Source organism: Puntigrus tetrazona, chromosome 3 (genome assembly GCF_018831695.1).
Source record: "Puntigrus tetrazona isolate hp1 chromosome 3, ASM1883169v1, whole genome shotgun sequence".
NCBI lineage: Eukaryota > Metazoa > Chordata > Actinopteri > Cypriniformes > Cyprinidae > Puntigrus > Puntigrus tetrazona.
The window spans coordinates 15265551-15280269 of NC_056701.1; the positions used below are offsets into that span (position 1 = coordinate 15265551).

The window sequence follows — 14719 nt, forward strand, 5'->3', positions numbered from 1 at the left end:
GTCATTGTCAGAGCAGAAATGTTTTTTCTTTCAGAACAGCCTTAGTGGCTTAATTCATGTTTGCTTTAAAGACACGTGATTCCAGCCTTGCTTAAGCACCTATGATTATTCCTCCACCAAATTTCACTGTGAGCCTCTCAAGGTCTCTGTCTAACCATTTAACAACCGAGCTAAATTAGGCTCATCGGAGAAGGTCCTGTCCTTTTGGGCCAGAGGGGAACTGGCCCCCAATATCTTTGCATGACTTCACCTCTGCCCTCAGGAGCCTGTTTTGAACCGTCCTTGCCATGCACTTCATCCCAGCTGCTGTTTGTCATTCTTTTTGTAGGTCACTTTATGTCACGCTACGGTCATTGAGTGGCATTCAAATGAGTCGGCTGGTCAGTGGAGTTGTTTTTGCTTTACCTTGTTCTTATGAACTGAGGTTACTCTACCCCAAAATGAACATTTTGTAATTTTTCTACTTGCCCCCATGTCGTTCCAACATCGTAAAAGCTTTGATCACAATTTAAGATAGTACCCTGTAAGGTGCAGAAAAGTAAGACGTCGTCTGAATGCTTCATCTGCCATCAGTGGCTCAACTGTAATTTTACAAAGTGACAAGTATACTTTCTGTATGGAAAGAAAACAAAACAAAATACTTTATTTAATAATTTGCGCTATGTAACGTTACCTCATTTTGGGGTCTAAAGATGAAAACAACCTAATGCTCAACCCTTCGCCAAAACAGAACCATTATATTCCTCGCTGAAAACAAATATTTTCAAGTCTTTTGGCATGTTCAACAGTTATTATGTGATTTTAATTACATTCGACATATAAGAGGATACTAATGATTACAAGAGTATTTTTTTTTTATTTGTACTCTCCCTTGTATATTTGGTTAAGGTGATCTCCTAATTAATACTTCATTAAGTTGAATGAGCTATACCTGTGCTGAAAATCAACAGACACTGGAACTGAATGGCTGCAGTTCACGTAGAGGTGCTGAGTGGTCTCTTCATTTAACTTAATATCAAGTGGTTATAACACCACACAGTCTTATTTTTCATCTTCCTCCAGTGGACAATCACACATATATATATATACAGTATATATATATATATATATATATATATATAATATGCGATTCTGATAATTACAAGCATCAATGATGAACAACTCATTTGTATTTGAATTATTACTCAGTGGGCTATTTTTTTATCTTAAGGCTTTTATCTTTGAAATACATTAAAGTGGAAAAATTCACATTGTTTTTTATTTACATCTGATGTAACCTTGAGATTTTACAACTTGATTTTAACAATTATCACATTAGCTTGTACACGGTTTTCTGATGTTGGTAAATGGTCACATAAAAGATAAACAAATAAAGTATTTTTATTTATTTCATTAATGTAATTTTTTTACTTTATTAAAAATTTTTAATTATAAATATATACATATATACACATATATATATATATATATATATATATATATATATATATATATATATATATATATAATTTTAATTTAATAAAGCACTTGCTTTTCATTAAACTCTCAAACACCCTGCAGATCCTTTATGAACACTAATTTGGAAAATCAGTGTGATGAAACATTTTAAACACTTCATGCTGTCATTAACAACAAATGGAATGTATTTTCTTTTTCTTTGCATTTTCAAAAAACGATCTGATTATATTATGTAATAGATTATGTTACTCGCTTCAATTTTTTTGTCATGCAATTTGAAGTTGGTAATGGACTATTTGTAAGTCATCTACCTAAAGTAGCTCTGTTTGCTCAGGTGCTGTGCTATACTTGAGGGTAAAACACAACTGGTGCCCATCCCTGAGTCCACTTTAACCCAGTATCATCCCACATCGCATGCTGAGCGTGGGTGAATCTAATATGAAAAGCATAACTTTCTATTGTTTCGCCTCGCCCATTTCCATTATCACCTTCAACAAGCCAACATGTCACATGTACCTTATAGAATTTACTGAGCTAAAACCCATTTCACATAGAAGCATCTTCTCAAAAACGTAAGTTAATGGTCAGTGTGCATGTTCTGTATTCAAATGAAACATGGACTGGTACCGAATAAAGCTTTGAGTGCATTTTCAGGGACTCGAAATATAGAAGTGGGGGATAAAAAAAATAAGCTCAGTATAAGGAGCATGGACAAAAAAATCTTAACTGATATTCCTTAATATATTTTAGTGACATATAAACATATAGACATATAAATTAGTAACACTTTACAAACAGTGTTTGTTAACATTAATGTATTAACTAACACGAGCAAATAATGAACTATACATTTATTACACTAATTAGTCATATTTGCTAATGTTATTTAAGAATGATACAGTAATTCATTGTTCATGTTAGTTCACAGTGCATCAAATAATGTTAGCAAACCCAGCTTGTACATTTATTAATTATTTATTTTCCTTTCTTTAACAAGGTTAAACAACTCATTGAGATTAAAATCTCTTTTGTAAGAGTGACCTGGCCAAGACATCAGCAACAAATAACATATACATATAGGTTTAAGCTCACAATACAACAGAAATTCACCAAAGGATAAAAACACACAGCTTGTTAGAAGTGTCTTAAATTCACTTCATATACAATAAAACTAAATTAACATTAAATAATGTAGAAATATAGTTCATTCTTAGTTCATGTTAACTAATGAAGCTCAATGTGACGTGTTACAGATTTATTAAATATAATAATGAATTAATGAAATTCCGGCCAGGATTTAAAAAAGAATAGACATGCCAAATGAATTCATGTACAAGTCAAAGTCATGTTCATTTCTGTGGAATATTTGTGGAAACTCGTTTGACTAGGATGCCTGAAGTTTTTTTGTTGTCTGTTTTTTTTTTTGACGAGTGATACGTCTCAAGTAATGACACTAAAACTAAAACACGAGAAACAAAGAAGTTTTTGTCAGGTGTTGTTTCACAGAGACAAAGTGAGGGCTTCAGTATGCATTGTGTGTAACGTGCATAAAAGAAAAACAACTCCATAATTACGTTTTGTTGCGCAGACAAAAGTATTTTTATTTTATTTTTAATTACGATTATACACTGAATTGCAACTATTAAATAGACTGGCTGGTAAAAACGTTTTAAATTGATGTCTGGTGAAAATACATTGATTTATGGGTGTTTGAAATCACTGTGTTTAAAAAAAAAGCTGTTAAAATTGTAATAAATACTAAACTCTTTAGACACAAAGTGACTGAAAGTACAAACCAAAACTAAAAAAGCCTCCCCTAGAGTGAGAACTTGAAACTTACTAAAACGTACCTGACAGCTTAAATAAAAAGCTGGAAAGCTAAATCCTTCCCTGGAGTAAGAACTTGAAACTTACTAAAAAGTGACTTAAAGTATAAACCAAACACTTAAACTACAGAAGCCTTCCCTTAAGTAAGAACTAAGAAATAGATTGAATATTTACACTAAATAATATTATATCAATAATATTATATGAAATGTTATTGTAATGTTTGTGCGCAGCAGACATTGTATTCGTGCAGATATCATTGTTACATAAGCAACTTATTCGACGGCATGAAAGATTCATTTCATTGTTATTATACTTGTCTTTTTCAGCAATGCACTTTTGTACACATAAAATACAAAGATCGAACTCTTTTTGAAAAATGACTAAAATAACACTGTAAAAAAGAGAAAAGAACACTCCTTGTCATCCCCTATTATGATAATGCATAGTTTTGTGCCGCTCGAAAACCTGCAAAACCAGTTTCATTGTCAGACAAGCATGTGAACGTGAAGATTTGTTAATATTTACAGTATATTAACTATTTTAAAGCGATGTCGTTTTCATGCGTTTTTGCACTTTATACGTTAATAAAGCTTAGTATTGTACATTGATATGAATGCTGCATTTGGAAAGCTCACAGAAACTGAGAGCAACAGACTACATTGCGGTTTAATATATTGATTTAAGACAAAACATCAAAGTAAGATCAAGTCGAAGAGTGCATGTTTAATTTTGTTTAGTTATTAAGAAAATGCATACATACATCATACACACGTACATAGCATAATCAAAATGTCCCTTACTCGGGCAAAATTTACTTTATGTAAAGGTATTTCACGCTGAAAATCAAGTTAATATGACAACATCTCTGTCTGTACTTTTTTCTATTTTTTTCAGCATTTCTATTGTATGAGAGCTATTGGTTTCACTGTGTAGGTGTGACCAAGGCAACTTCGACTTCAATAGGAAAATCAGGAGATGTGTGTAGACGTCAGGATCTAGGGGATATATAAGTTCAGAGTCAGCAGCCAAATCAGAAGGGTGAAGATGTTCTCCACACTGAGTTTGGTTTTTGGGATCGCTCTCCTAACCGTAGGTAAATGCTGTTATCTTCGTATCATGTTCGTTATCTGGTACTTGCTCCTGATAAAATAAATTTAATACAAAAACAAAACCTACCGACTGTAACATTAAATTATTAATGTAAGCATATGTCATAGTGTCAATAAATAATTTTGTTGTATTTATTTTAATGTAATTATTTATATATACATTTAATATTTTTATTAAAAAGACTTATTTAAAGTATAATATTAAATATGATGTATTCAATATATATATATAAAAGATAATTATAGTTTCATAGTTTGCTGAGTTTTAATTTTATGGAAATGTACAATATTTTTTCTTCCAGTTTATATCAGTAATTGCATGTTGATAGTACTGGTGAAGAGCAATTGTCTTTTTTAACATTTGATCTTGTGTCTTCTCCTCCAGGGGGTGACTCCCAATCTTTTGGTAAATATTTTTGTTAATCACATGATAATACAGTTTAGTGAGTGACATATTCACTTTTATCTCGGAGCGTGAGCGTGACCGTCTTTTCCCTCATTTATTTGAAGATTGTGGCAAAGCGCCCCTCAACACGAAGATCGTCGGTGGACAGAACGCTTCTGCCGGCGCTTGGCCATGGCAGGTCAGTCTTCACCAGGACGGGAGTCATTTCTGCGGTGGATCGCTCATCAACTCTGAATGGGTTCTGTCGGCAGCTCACTGCTTTCCGAGGTTATCCGCACAAACATCTTCAATAACATGGCTTCTTGTGCTTTATCATTAAAGTGGTTGTAAACACTTGGTCGTGTCCTCGTTTTAGCACCCCCGATGCTTCGGTCTATACTGTGTACTTGGGTCGAAAGAGTCAGGATCTACCCAATCCAAACGAGTTGTCCAGAACCGTCTCTCAAGTCATAGTTCATCCACAATACAACATCCTCCCTCATGACAATGACATGGCTCTGCTGCATCTCTCCACACCTGTGCCCTTCACTGATTACATCCAACCAGTCTGTTTGGCAGCAGAGGGAAGTATATTCAACAGTGACATGCTGTGGGTCACAGGATGGGGAACCATTGCTTCGGGCGGTAAGAAGCGGTTATAAAGCATTTATTTTACATGATCTTATTCTACATGTATAATTCTAACCAATACCAAAATGTAACAATTACCTTAGTAACTATTAGTACACATAATTAATTGTGAACCATTGTTAATGGTTTGTTAATGAGATTTGAAGCTGAAGTGTGTACCAAAATGATTTTAATAATTCTATAATCGAGACGAAAAGATTTTAAAAAATACAAATGAAAAACTAATTGAGTCAAAACATAAAAGTATGTAATCAGTGAAACTTTACGAACTTCTGACACTTGCCGGGAATCCATGTCATGATTGTTTTATTTGACTAAAACTAAACCCATAAAAAAAACATAAACCATACAAAAATGCACATTTCTTGATCCTGTTGTCAAGAAAACATTTTCTTTCTTTTTAGGAAAGTTAAAAAAATACTTAAAATGAGATAAAGATTAATAATTACAGATTAGCTGTTATTTATAAAAGATGTTTAAATTTGTTTTTTATTTTTATTTATAAAAACAACAACATTTACTAAAACTTTAACTGAAAAATATGTATTAAAAAACATGTTAATGTCAATTATTCTGCTTCTAAAGATCAGCATATTACTTAAAAGGATATTTGCCTGTTATCTGAGCATTGATGGTGTTTCCTCATTTATTGTTTCGCAGTACCCCTTCCTTCACCCCAGAACCTGCAGGAGGTGGATGTGCCCATGGTTGGAAATACTAAGTGTAACTGCCTTAATCAAGGAGGAATAACAGACAACATGATGTGCGCTGGACCACTGGCAGGTGGAAAAGATTCCTGCCAGGTATCCACAGTACATTGCTTGTATGCAATAGTGCAATAGTATTTTGTAAAATGTATTAATGTGTTAATATTTGATTTACTCTGTCGCTGTTCAGGGTGACTCTGGCGGTCCACTGGTCATCAAACAAGGCGCTACTTGGATCCAGGCTGGAGTTGTGAGTTACGGTCAGGGTTGTGCTCTGCCTAATCTTCCCGGTGTGTATGCAAGAGTGTCCAACTACCAGAACTGGATCACTCAGCACGTGGGCATGAATAATGCGGGTTTCGTCCCTTTTATCTCCACTGCGCCTCCTCTGGATGAGACCTGCCCATCAACAGGTATGTTTCATATAAAAATGTATGAAAGGATTCATTTTTACAGCCCCCTACGGTGATTTATGAGCTTTTTCCGCTTGAAAAGCAGCACCTAGTGGCAAAACATGTACTTGCTTTTACATTCAGTACCAACGCGAAAAGACCAAAAAGTGGGCAGGCAATATGCTAAAATTTCATGTTGACGTCAACATGAAGCGACTTTGGATTCGTCTTTAAAAACGACTCGTTTCAATGATTCAGAGTTGACACTTTCTTTTGAGAGATAATAACTTTCAGATTTAAGACGTTGCAGGATATTTTAATTCACTTGGAATTGCACTTTGATAACATCACCACAACTTACAGCTTGCTTTCACTTCCCCTGAAGCTGCCGTCTACATTTAATATTTATATTCTCTTCTCCTCTCCCTCTTTTCTCTCCAGCACCAGTGTGTGGAGGCTCTGCAGGGTCATGGCCATGGATGGCTAGTGTAACTTATCAAAATAGTCACATGTGTGTAGGAACTTTGGTCTCTGACTATTACGTCTTGACTTCTGTGAGCTGCTTCGCCAGGTAATCATTTCAGGAAAAACTAAACTTCATTTAAAATCAAATCAGTTATAAACCGATGACTTGTGCACTCACGTTCATCTCATTTTTCAGATATATGAGTACAGATGGATGGGAAGTCGTCCTCAACGTTGTCCAACCAGACTGCTCCAGCATGCCAATTGCGACCAACGTGGCAAATGTCTTTGTTGACGATGTTTTAGGAAACGGTGTGGCGCTCCTGCAACTCTCTAATCCATTTTCTCAAGTTCCCAATTTACCTGTAGACATCTTTAATCTACAATTTGAACCTGGTACTGCATGTGCGGTAATCGGTTGGGACTCAAATGCTTTTACATGTGAGTTCACGTAATCATTTATTCAGCCTTTCTATGCCAGTGCATTCAACTACAACCCAAAGTAGTTTTTGTCTAATCTGTTTTTCTTTCTTCTTATGCAGATCTATCTTTCCAAGAGATGCAGACCACCATTGAAAGCTGCGATGCGACACAAACCACACAGGCCAACATCTGCACAAGGCTTCTGGACGTTCAGCAGGTATTTGCACAGTCCTTTTTTAGTCTTGTCTTTTGATTTTTCAGTCTGAAAAAGATTTGAGTTGCTTTGTAGGATTGTAATGTTGCCTTGAAGACTAGCACTGTACGTTCAGTATCTTTGTGGCTCAATCTCCCTCAGGATGATGACGGCAGTCCTCTGCTGTGCAAAGCCAACAACATGTGGGTCCAGACTGGTATTTTGTCCATTCCCCCTGGCAGTCAGGTCAACCCATTCAGCAACACCACAGTCTTCATCCAGACCAATCCTTTCAGCTACTTCATGACTAACACTATCAACAACATCCCATCTATTCTGGATGGGGCAGAGTCATTCTCTCCCTTCTCTCTTATCTACATCCTTCTGCTCTCTCTCCCAGCAGTGCTCCAGGCCTTTTACTAAAATGGCCATCTGTCACTCCATCACCGAATACAATAACATATGCGGTACATTATATGGAGAATCAAAGGGAATTTGGTCTTATATTAGAAATAAAGCTATATAAACCTTTAGTTTAAATAAAAAAATATCAAGGTGGGATCTTAACACTTTCTTTCACTTAAACTCTCCAGTAAATGAACTCCATTACTTTTTACTTTATAAGTGAAATAAATTTGTGCTTATGGAAATCTGTATAAGAAAACAATGTATCGTCTATAATAAAGTTGTTTATTGTCCTGAAACGTGAAGAGAATTATACATTTTTGAGTCATGGGAACTTAAAATGACATAAATTTAAATTATTTTGTGAAGATATTATTACTTTATTATTAAATGATTCATTGTTTTATTGTTAATAAATGTCAGTTGCCTGAACTGTTTTTGAGCCACTGTGTTTTTTATACAGTATACTCATTAATACCATGAATTTCCAGGCTCTCATGAATATTAGTAAATCCCAATAAGATATTTTCAAATATCAGTGCAGTTTTTACATAAAGACACTGAGAGCAATCAAATACTTATGCATAAATATAAATATATGCATAAAAATAAAGCTTTTTTTAGAACTAAATCACATATAAACCTGCAGGAAAATATTTCATGGTAACAACTGATATTTATATGCATTTTATCTAAGTAGTCTATTATGGTCTACTTGATTTACACTACAAGATCTTAGAATTTCATTTTATTTTTGATCATATACTGTAAATATAAGCACATGAATCAATGAACATATTTTTTCTCAGTTTGGGCCTCTTAATAAAACTTTGAGTTTTGTGTTTTGTGCTTTGTTCTTTCTTTAGTATGAGCTCCATATTCTAACCATGTGATCCGTGACACTCAGCAAAGAACACGCATTCAAACCTTTCAATATATATTAGGCCTATATCTTTATCGTATCTTAAACCTCTTATAATGTTATGTGACTATTATTTCACATGTCTGGCTGTATTGGGTTAGGCAAATACATAAAACATCTCTTTTTAACAAAAGACAGAACACAAACAGACCCTATTAAAAGTTCATACACTGGCAAGTCTTGTAGAAAGTCATAAGACCAACTCATTTAGTACACTGTCAGGAAAAAAAATACATTTAGGTTGATGGCTCACTTAAACAGTACATGTAATTTTCCCTAAAAATATATAAAACAGTAACATGCACTTTTGAGGTACTACTACCAACCTTTCAGGGGTGAATTAGATAAAGAGTCCCTTTAAGTGTACTGCGTCAATGTCAAGCTGTGCCCTTAAACACATACAATTTTTTTTTCTGGCAGTGTATGACAGAATGTTCAACTGAATTTTTCTTTTCTTTTTTTACTCAATCCACTGCAGTGTACACAATGTTTTCATTGTATACATGCCTAAGACAAGCTTGAGTGAGAACATGAAGAGATTTGTGTAGATATAGCCTGTGTGCTGTAGGAGATATGTAGTTTGGAATTCCTAGTGTGGTCTTCGTGATCCTATAATGTTAATTATATGAAAGTATTTTTTGCCTAATAATACTCTTTATTTAATGAAATTAAATAAAACAGTTGTGCGTGAACCGTGACCTTCAAAGCATAGGCTATATCAGATGTGGCAGCAAAGGGAAACGCAGACAGTCGTACTGTTAGGGAGATACGTGAGAACTGAACTTAAGGCCATCAAGTCAAACTTGTTATTTCATAATTGAAATACTTCTGCTCAGGTGTGCCCAGTAGCAATAACTGTATAAAAACAATGCATTTTTCAAATATTTCCAAAGCACGAAATGGTCAGGATGAATAAGAGCATTGAGAAGATTGGATATTTCATTGCGTTAACTCATCAAAGATAAGAAATCAAGCAAAATCAGTTCTTTCAACCTACAGGAGGTAAACGTGGTTGGTTTGAAACGGTAGGAAGGACAACAACTATAGTTGTGAACTCTTGATAGTTGTGAATTTCATAGTTGGAATGAGCAATGCTTTTATTGCTAATTTGTGAAAAGCTAATGATACAGACTGACACATTCCCTGGCTTCTTAGGTTGTCTGTGGAATCCTGTAGACTGGTTTTTATTCAAGGGACCTTTTCTCACAAGGTTTTTTACAAGGAAAAAAGTGTTTGCCCATGTTCATTGTCTAGTCATGTTCTTTTGCTGCCTGTTACATGTTCATGGTTTTCCGTTGTCTTGGAACGCAACTCATCTGCGTTTAAATGCTCTCACCTTTGTCCCTAAATTTCACCATGCATAACATAACATGCTGGAGTCCATAGTAATAGTCCATAAGCAATCTCCTTTGTAGATTCACCTTCCTAGATTCACCAGTGGACTGTTTGGCAGTGCAGTGGATGGCTTTGCTGAGTGTTTCACAGCTGCACAGAAGAAATCGCAGGCTCTTGGACACTTCTCTTCTCTTCTCTTTGCTTTGATCTGATCGGTCCAATTTCAGTTTGAGATCTCTAAAGCAGAACATAACTTGCCCTAGAGCAGGTAAGTAGTGTAAATTACTATGGCAATGAATGCTGCTAAAAGCCAAACACTTTACCTGGCCAGTCAGCTATTCTGTCTTTATGTTACAGGCCCCTGGTGTTATTATTCAGCAACAGGGTTGAATTTGTGGGCATATCTGAATGAACAGGACTTTTTTAACTTGCAGTGACAAAGTTATATGAATTTCAGCTTTACCTGGCTTCAATCTCTTCTCACTGTTTCATCTGAGCTTCTGTTTACACTCAAGGGTTTGGTCTGAATTCAGGTTTTAGACACACATCAGCACTACTCTGTCAACTCTCTTCCTTTTCTGTTTGTTTAATGTTAAATTCTCAACATTTCTGTCAGAACATTCTCTTAGTTTCTGGCTAGAGGAGCAAAGCTGTCTTCTCACACAATCAATCTCATTCTTACTAGCAACACTTAGGTGGATATTAGTGTAAAGCACTGGTTCTCAAACTGTTTTGTCCACTGAATCTAAAACTATTAATGCCACGTGTGGTTCTTTCGTGTTGGTTAAGGGTTACATGACACACTAATCAAAGCAGGAAAATGTCCTTTGTCATTCAAGTTTTTTTTTTGTTTTTGTCCTCGGCTCTTTTGTGGCTTCAACCCACAATTCTCTAATCACACAGTCTTCATCAAAAGCTTTCTCTTCATATACAATGTTTTATCTATACTGGTTGGGCCGGTGTCATTCTGACCCTTTATTCTCGCCCTAAACTGTCTTCTGTCATTTTGTCATTCAGTAAACTCACATATGCATATAGGCAAAGAATGAAATACAGATTTTCATGTTCACATTATTTAGGCAGTTTGCTCTTGCATTAGACTTACTTACTGAGTTTAATAAATGAATTAATAAACTAAGTAAGTTTAACTTTTTTTTTATTAGAAAGTTAATAAAAGGCTAAATGCCTGCATATAGTAAATAAAATTATTTGTAGTGGATCTTTAAATTATTATTATAAATATAAACATAATCCATAAGTAATCTCCAAATAATCTTCAAAACAAAAAGTACTTTCAAGTCTTTCATTTTCGCAGGCAAAATGATCCAACAATTCAACACTAGAGGGCAATGGAACTAAACCTAACACTAAATACTTGAAATCTGTCTGAATAAAGATGGGTGGTAGAAATACAGGCACGTATAAATGACACAAATACACTAAGAAGAAGAATCTGTCTTCCCTTGATTGTAACTATTGTATGTTTTTAATTCAAATAAAATAAATGTAATAAAACTGCTTTATGTACACGCCACCAGGATTCATATTAAACAAAGCATAATTCAAATTATGCCATTGTTCTGCATTCACTACATCCATGTCTGTTAATATCAAGTCCTCATGCATATATAATATATTAATTAATTAAGACGCTAAACGTTTAACATCAATTTTATCAACCTTAAATTCGAGTCATTTTTTTATGACGTTTTCGATATGGATTAAGTTTGGTTCCTCCGGGTCGCCGTACAGGCGGAGGAAGTAGTAATGTCGGTTGCTAGGACAACATTGGTCCGCTTTGTTACAGAACAATGCGCTATCCAAAGTAAATGAAAGTAAATGAACCTTCTAATAACTGAAAAACCTGGTCAATTAAATTGGGAATGCAGGGACGGTATAATGGTATGTACGATTGTTTTGTGCTTGCTACGTTATGGAAATTAATATTAGATTTTTGAATATTAGACGCAGTCTGTAACTGCATTTGTGCGTTTTTAAGCCACACTACTAGCGTTTTCCCTTACAACTCATTTCACTGAAAACTGCAATACAGATACTACTACTAATAATAGTAATAATATTAAATAATGTATAATAATAATGTCAGTGAACAGATGTATATAGGCCATATAAATGCACGCCATGTACACACAAATAATCAGAATTTGTGACACAAGTCTCTTTCACTAAACGTACATTATATGAGCTGTACTTTCTCAGCTTTGTTGCTAAATTCGATCAGATCACAGATCGAAGTGTGATTTGCTCTTGGTTATGTACAACCGTGTGAAAAGATATTTATTTATGAGAAAAATAATAAAACAAAGCAAACAATAATGATTCGCATTCTTTTTAAATAATATGTACTAATAAGTAGTGAGATGTAGTGGTGTTTCCATCTGCCCTGTCAGACTGTTCCTGTGTGGGCTCTTTCCCTCCCGCTGCCTGCCATCATCATGATCTCTGTGGGGCTCTATATGGTTCTCCTCGCCGCTGTGCTGTGGTGTCATCACTGTCTCAAGGTACTTCGGCGTTATCTTTCTGAGGAAACTCTAGAAAACCTTTCTGTGAGCTAAGTTGCAGGGCAATCTTCCAGAATCAGTATTCTTGCTGTGCAGTATCCATCTCAGTAGCTGTCTCAGATGTAGCCTGATTATTCACAGCTTCCTTGTTCTGAGAGGCAATTTAAATCTCGCTTCCCGTTGTTTTTAGTTCTTACTTTCGGGTCATTTTTGCATTGTGTAAGAGCTCTCTGCCTTTGCAGGCCAAGTGTGATCCTCAGTGTTCAGACTGCTGCGCGAGTTTCTCCCCTTGCGAGTACTGTTTAGTGTGTGCCCAGTCATGTGACTGCCGTCCACCATCTCTGCAATCCTGTCTGGACTATTCTTGCCCATCCCCTAATGTAAGTCACAGGACCACTGTCTCTTCCACTTCTAAGATGAATGCACAAGTATTCCACTTAAGCCACATAAGTATTCTACAATAGATTTTGTGTAATATATAATATATATATATATATATATATATATATATATATATATATATATATATATATATATAAATAATGCATTAGAAGTGTTGTTTATTTTTGGTTTACTTTAACTAATTAACACTTATTGTAAAGTGTTACTATGCCCAGCGTTAAGAAAAGTTACTTTTAAAAGTAATGCATTACAGTATTACGTTACTCCATAAAAAGTATCTAACTATGTTAGTTCATTTTTATGGAGAGTAATGCAATACATTATTTTTCTTTACTTCTTGCCACCTGGGTTGGGCTTGATCGTTTTTTTTAACAGAAACCTCAAAAGTTTTAATTTTGGCAAATGTAGGGGTGATATGAATTGAACTGGTATAAAGCTGTTTTTCTTGATCTTGTTTAATGTAGTGTACGATGTGGGATTGTGCCTGTACCTGTCAGCCTCCAGAGTGTGACTCCATCAACTGCTTCTGCTTTGAGATCAAGTTTAAGTAAAAGGGTGGATGGAAGGATGAACAGGCATTTGCATACGTATTTCATTCATTTTAAAGGTTTCCATGCAGCTGTAATTCTTCAAGTACACAAGCAAAAATACAAGACAGATGAAAGTAAAGATATTATTTTTATGAATTTGTAGTGCAGGGCTTTAAGAAGTGCCATGAACTTTTAAAACATTACGTTTAACCTTTTTTTACATTTAAAGCACAAAAAAAGTTCTATTTTCCTATTGTGACATTTATGTACTTTTTGTTGTTGTTTGTTTTTCTATTCTTTTTGGCATCATTGTATTTGGTAAAATGGACGTTCGTGCTTCGTATAAAGAGAAGTTAGACATCTATAAACCATATATGCTGTTCAGTGTATCTCATTCTGACACAGATGTCTTTGAAATGTCTGAACTGTACGCTCACCTATATTTATATTAGATACACTTTTATATACATATAGTTCTGACTGACCAGTTTTAGATGAAATATCTGATTCTTTTGTGATATTATACTGTAAAGGTGTAACAATGGTTATTTTCTATTTTTACTAATCTAATTGTTGACAGGGCTTCATCGTAAGAAATATGATCTAAATATGTATGTGTATTGTATTATATGAAATGTGATACAGTTATGTATGTGGCCATATTTTGAATGCTGACAGCCAACACACTATGGCTTACAAAGTAAACCTGCAGTGACCCGGTCACGTCTTATTGATGTTGCCTGGCAAAACTCTATTTTTATTTTTATTTAATTTTTTATAAGTATGTGATATTTTTGTAAATTGGTAAAAATGAATTAAAGATTTTATTAAGTGGCTTTGTTTACGCTAGAATTATTATCTATCGAGCATCGGTGGTGAGATACTAAAAATTATTTTTACGTTCTTTGTTGGGTTGTCCTTGATTTTTTTTGCTTTGTTTATGAAACATGCTGTTTAAAAAAAATCAGTATGTATGTTGTAAGTTTCTAC

General features: G+C 34.6%; 1 protein-coding gene across 2 annotated transcripts; it reads left to right on the forward strand.

Moving 5' to 3' along the window:
* Positions 1 to 4249: 4249 nt before the first annotated feature.
* zgc:165423 (uncharacterized protein LOC100101646 homolog) lies at positions 4250 to 14563 on the forward strand. 2 transcript variants are annotated; one of them, XM_043233610.1, is made up of 14 exons: positions 4250 to 4381; positions 4783 to 4803; positions 4908 to 5070; positions 5159 to 5427; positions 6094 to 6236; positions 6331 to 6553; positions 6974 to 7103; positions 7194 to 7438; positions 7540 to 7637; positions 7776 to 9965; positions 10356 to 12177; positions 12687 to 12797; positions 13040 to 13177; positions 13664 to 14563. In XM_043233610.1, the coding sequence occupies exons 1-10, from the start codon at positions 4333 to 4335 to the stop codon at positions 8034 to 8036; spliced, it is 1602 nt and encodes a 533-aa protein (XP_043089545.1). In that variant the 5' UTR covers positions 4250 to 4332; the 3' UTR covers positions 8037 to 9965; positions 10356 to 12177; positions 12687 to 12797; positions 13040 to 13177; positions 13664 to 14563. The 2 variants fall into 2 exon arrangements, with proteins under 2 accessions (XP_043089545.1, XP_043089539.1); XM_043233604.1 differs by having other exon boundaries at positions 7776 to 12177.
* Positions 14564 to 14719: the final 156 nt, after the last annotated feature.

Bases quoted from the DNA above. Each gene is read 5' to 3' on its own strand.
- zgc:165423 (XM_043233604.1), top strand. From the start codon at position 4,333: ATGTTCTCCACACTGAGTTTGGTTTTTGGGATCGCTCTCCTAACCGTA. The intron at 5,428-6,093 runs GTAAGAAGCGGT...ATTGTTTCGCAG, and splicing joins GGGAACCATTGCTTCGGGCG to TACCCCTTCCTTCACCCCAG. The intron at 7,104-7,193 runs GTAATCATTTCA...CTCATTTTTCAG, and splicing joins TCTGTGAGCTGCTTCGCCAG to ATATATGAGTACAGATGGAT.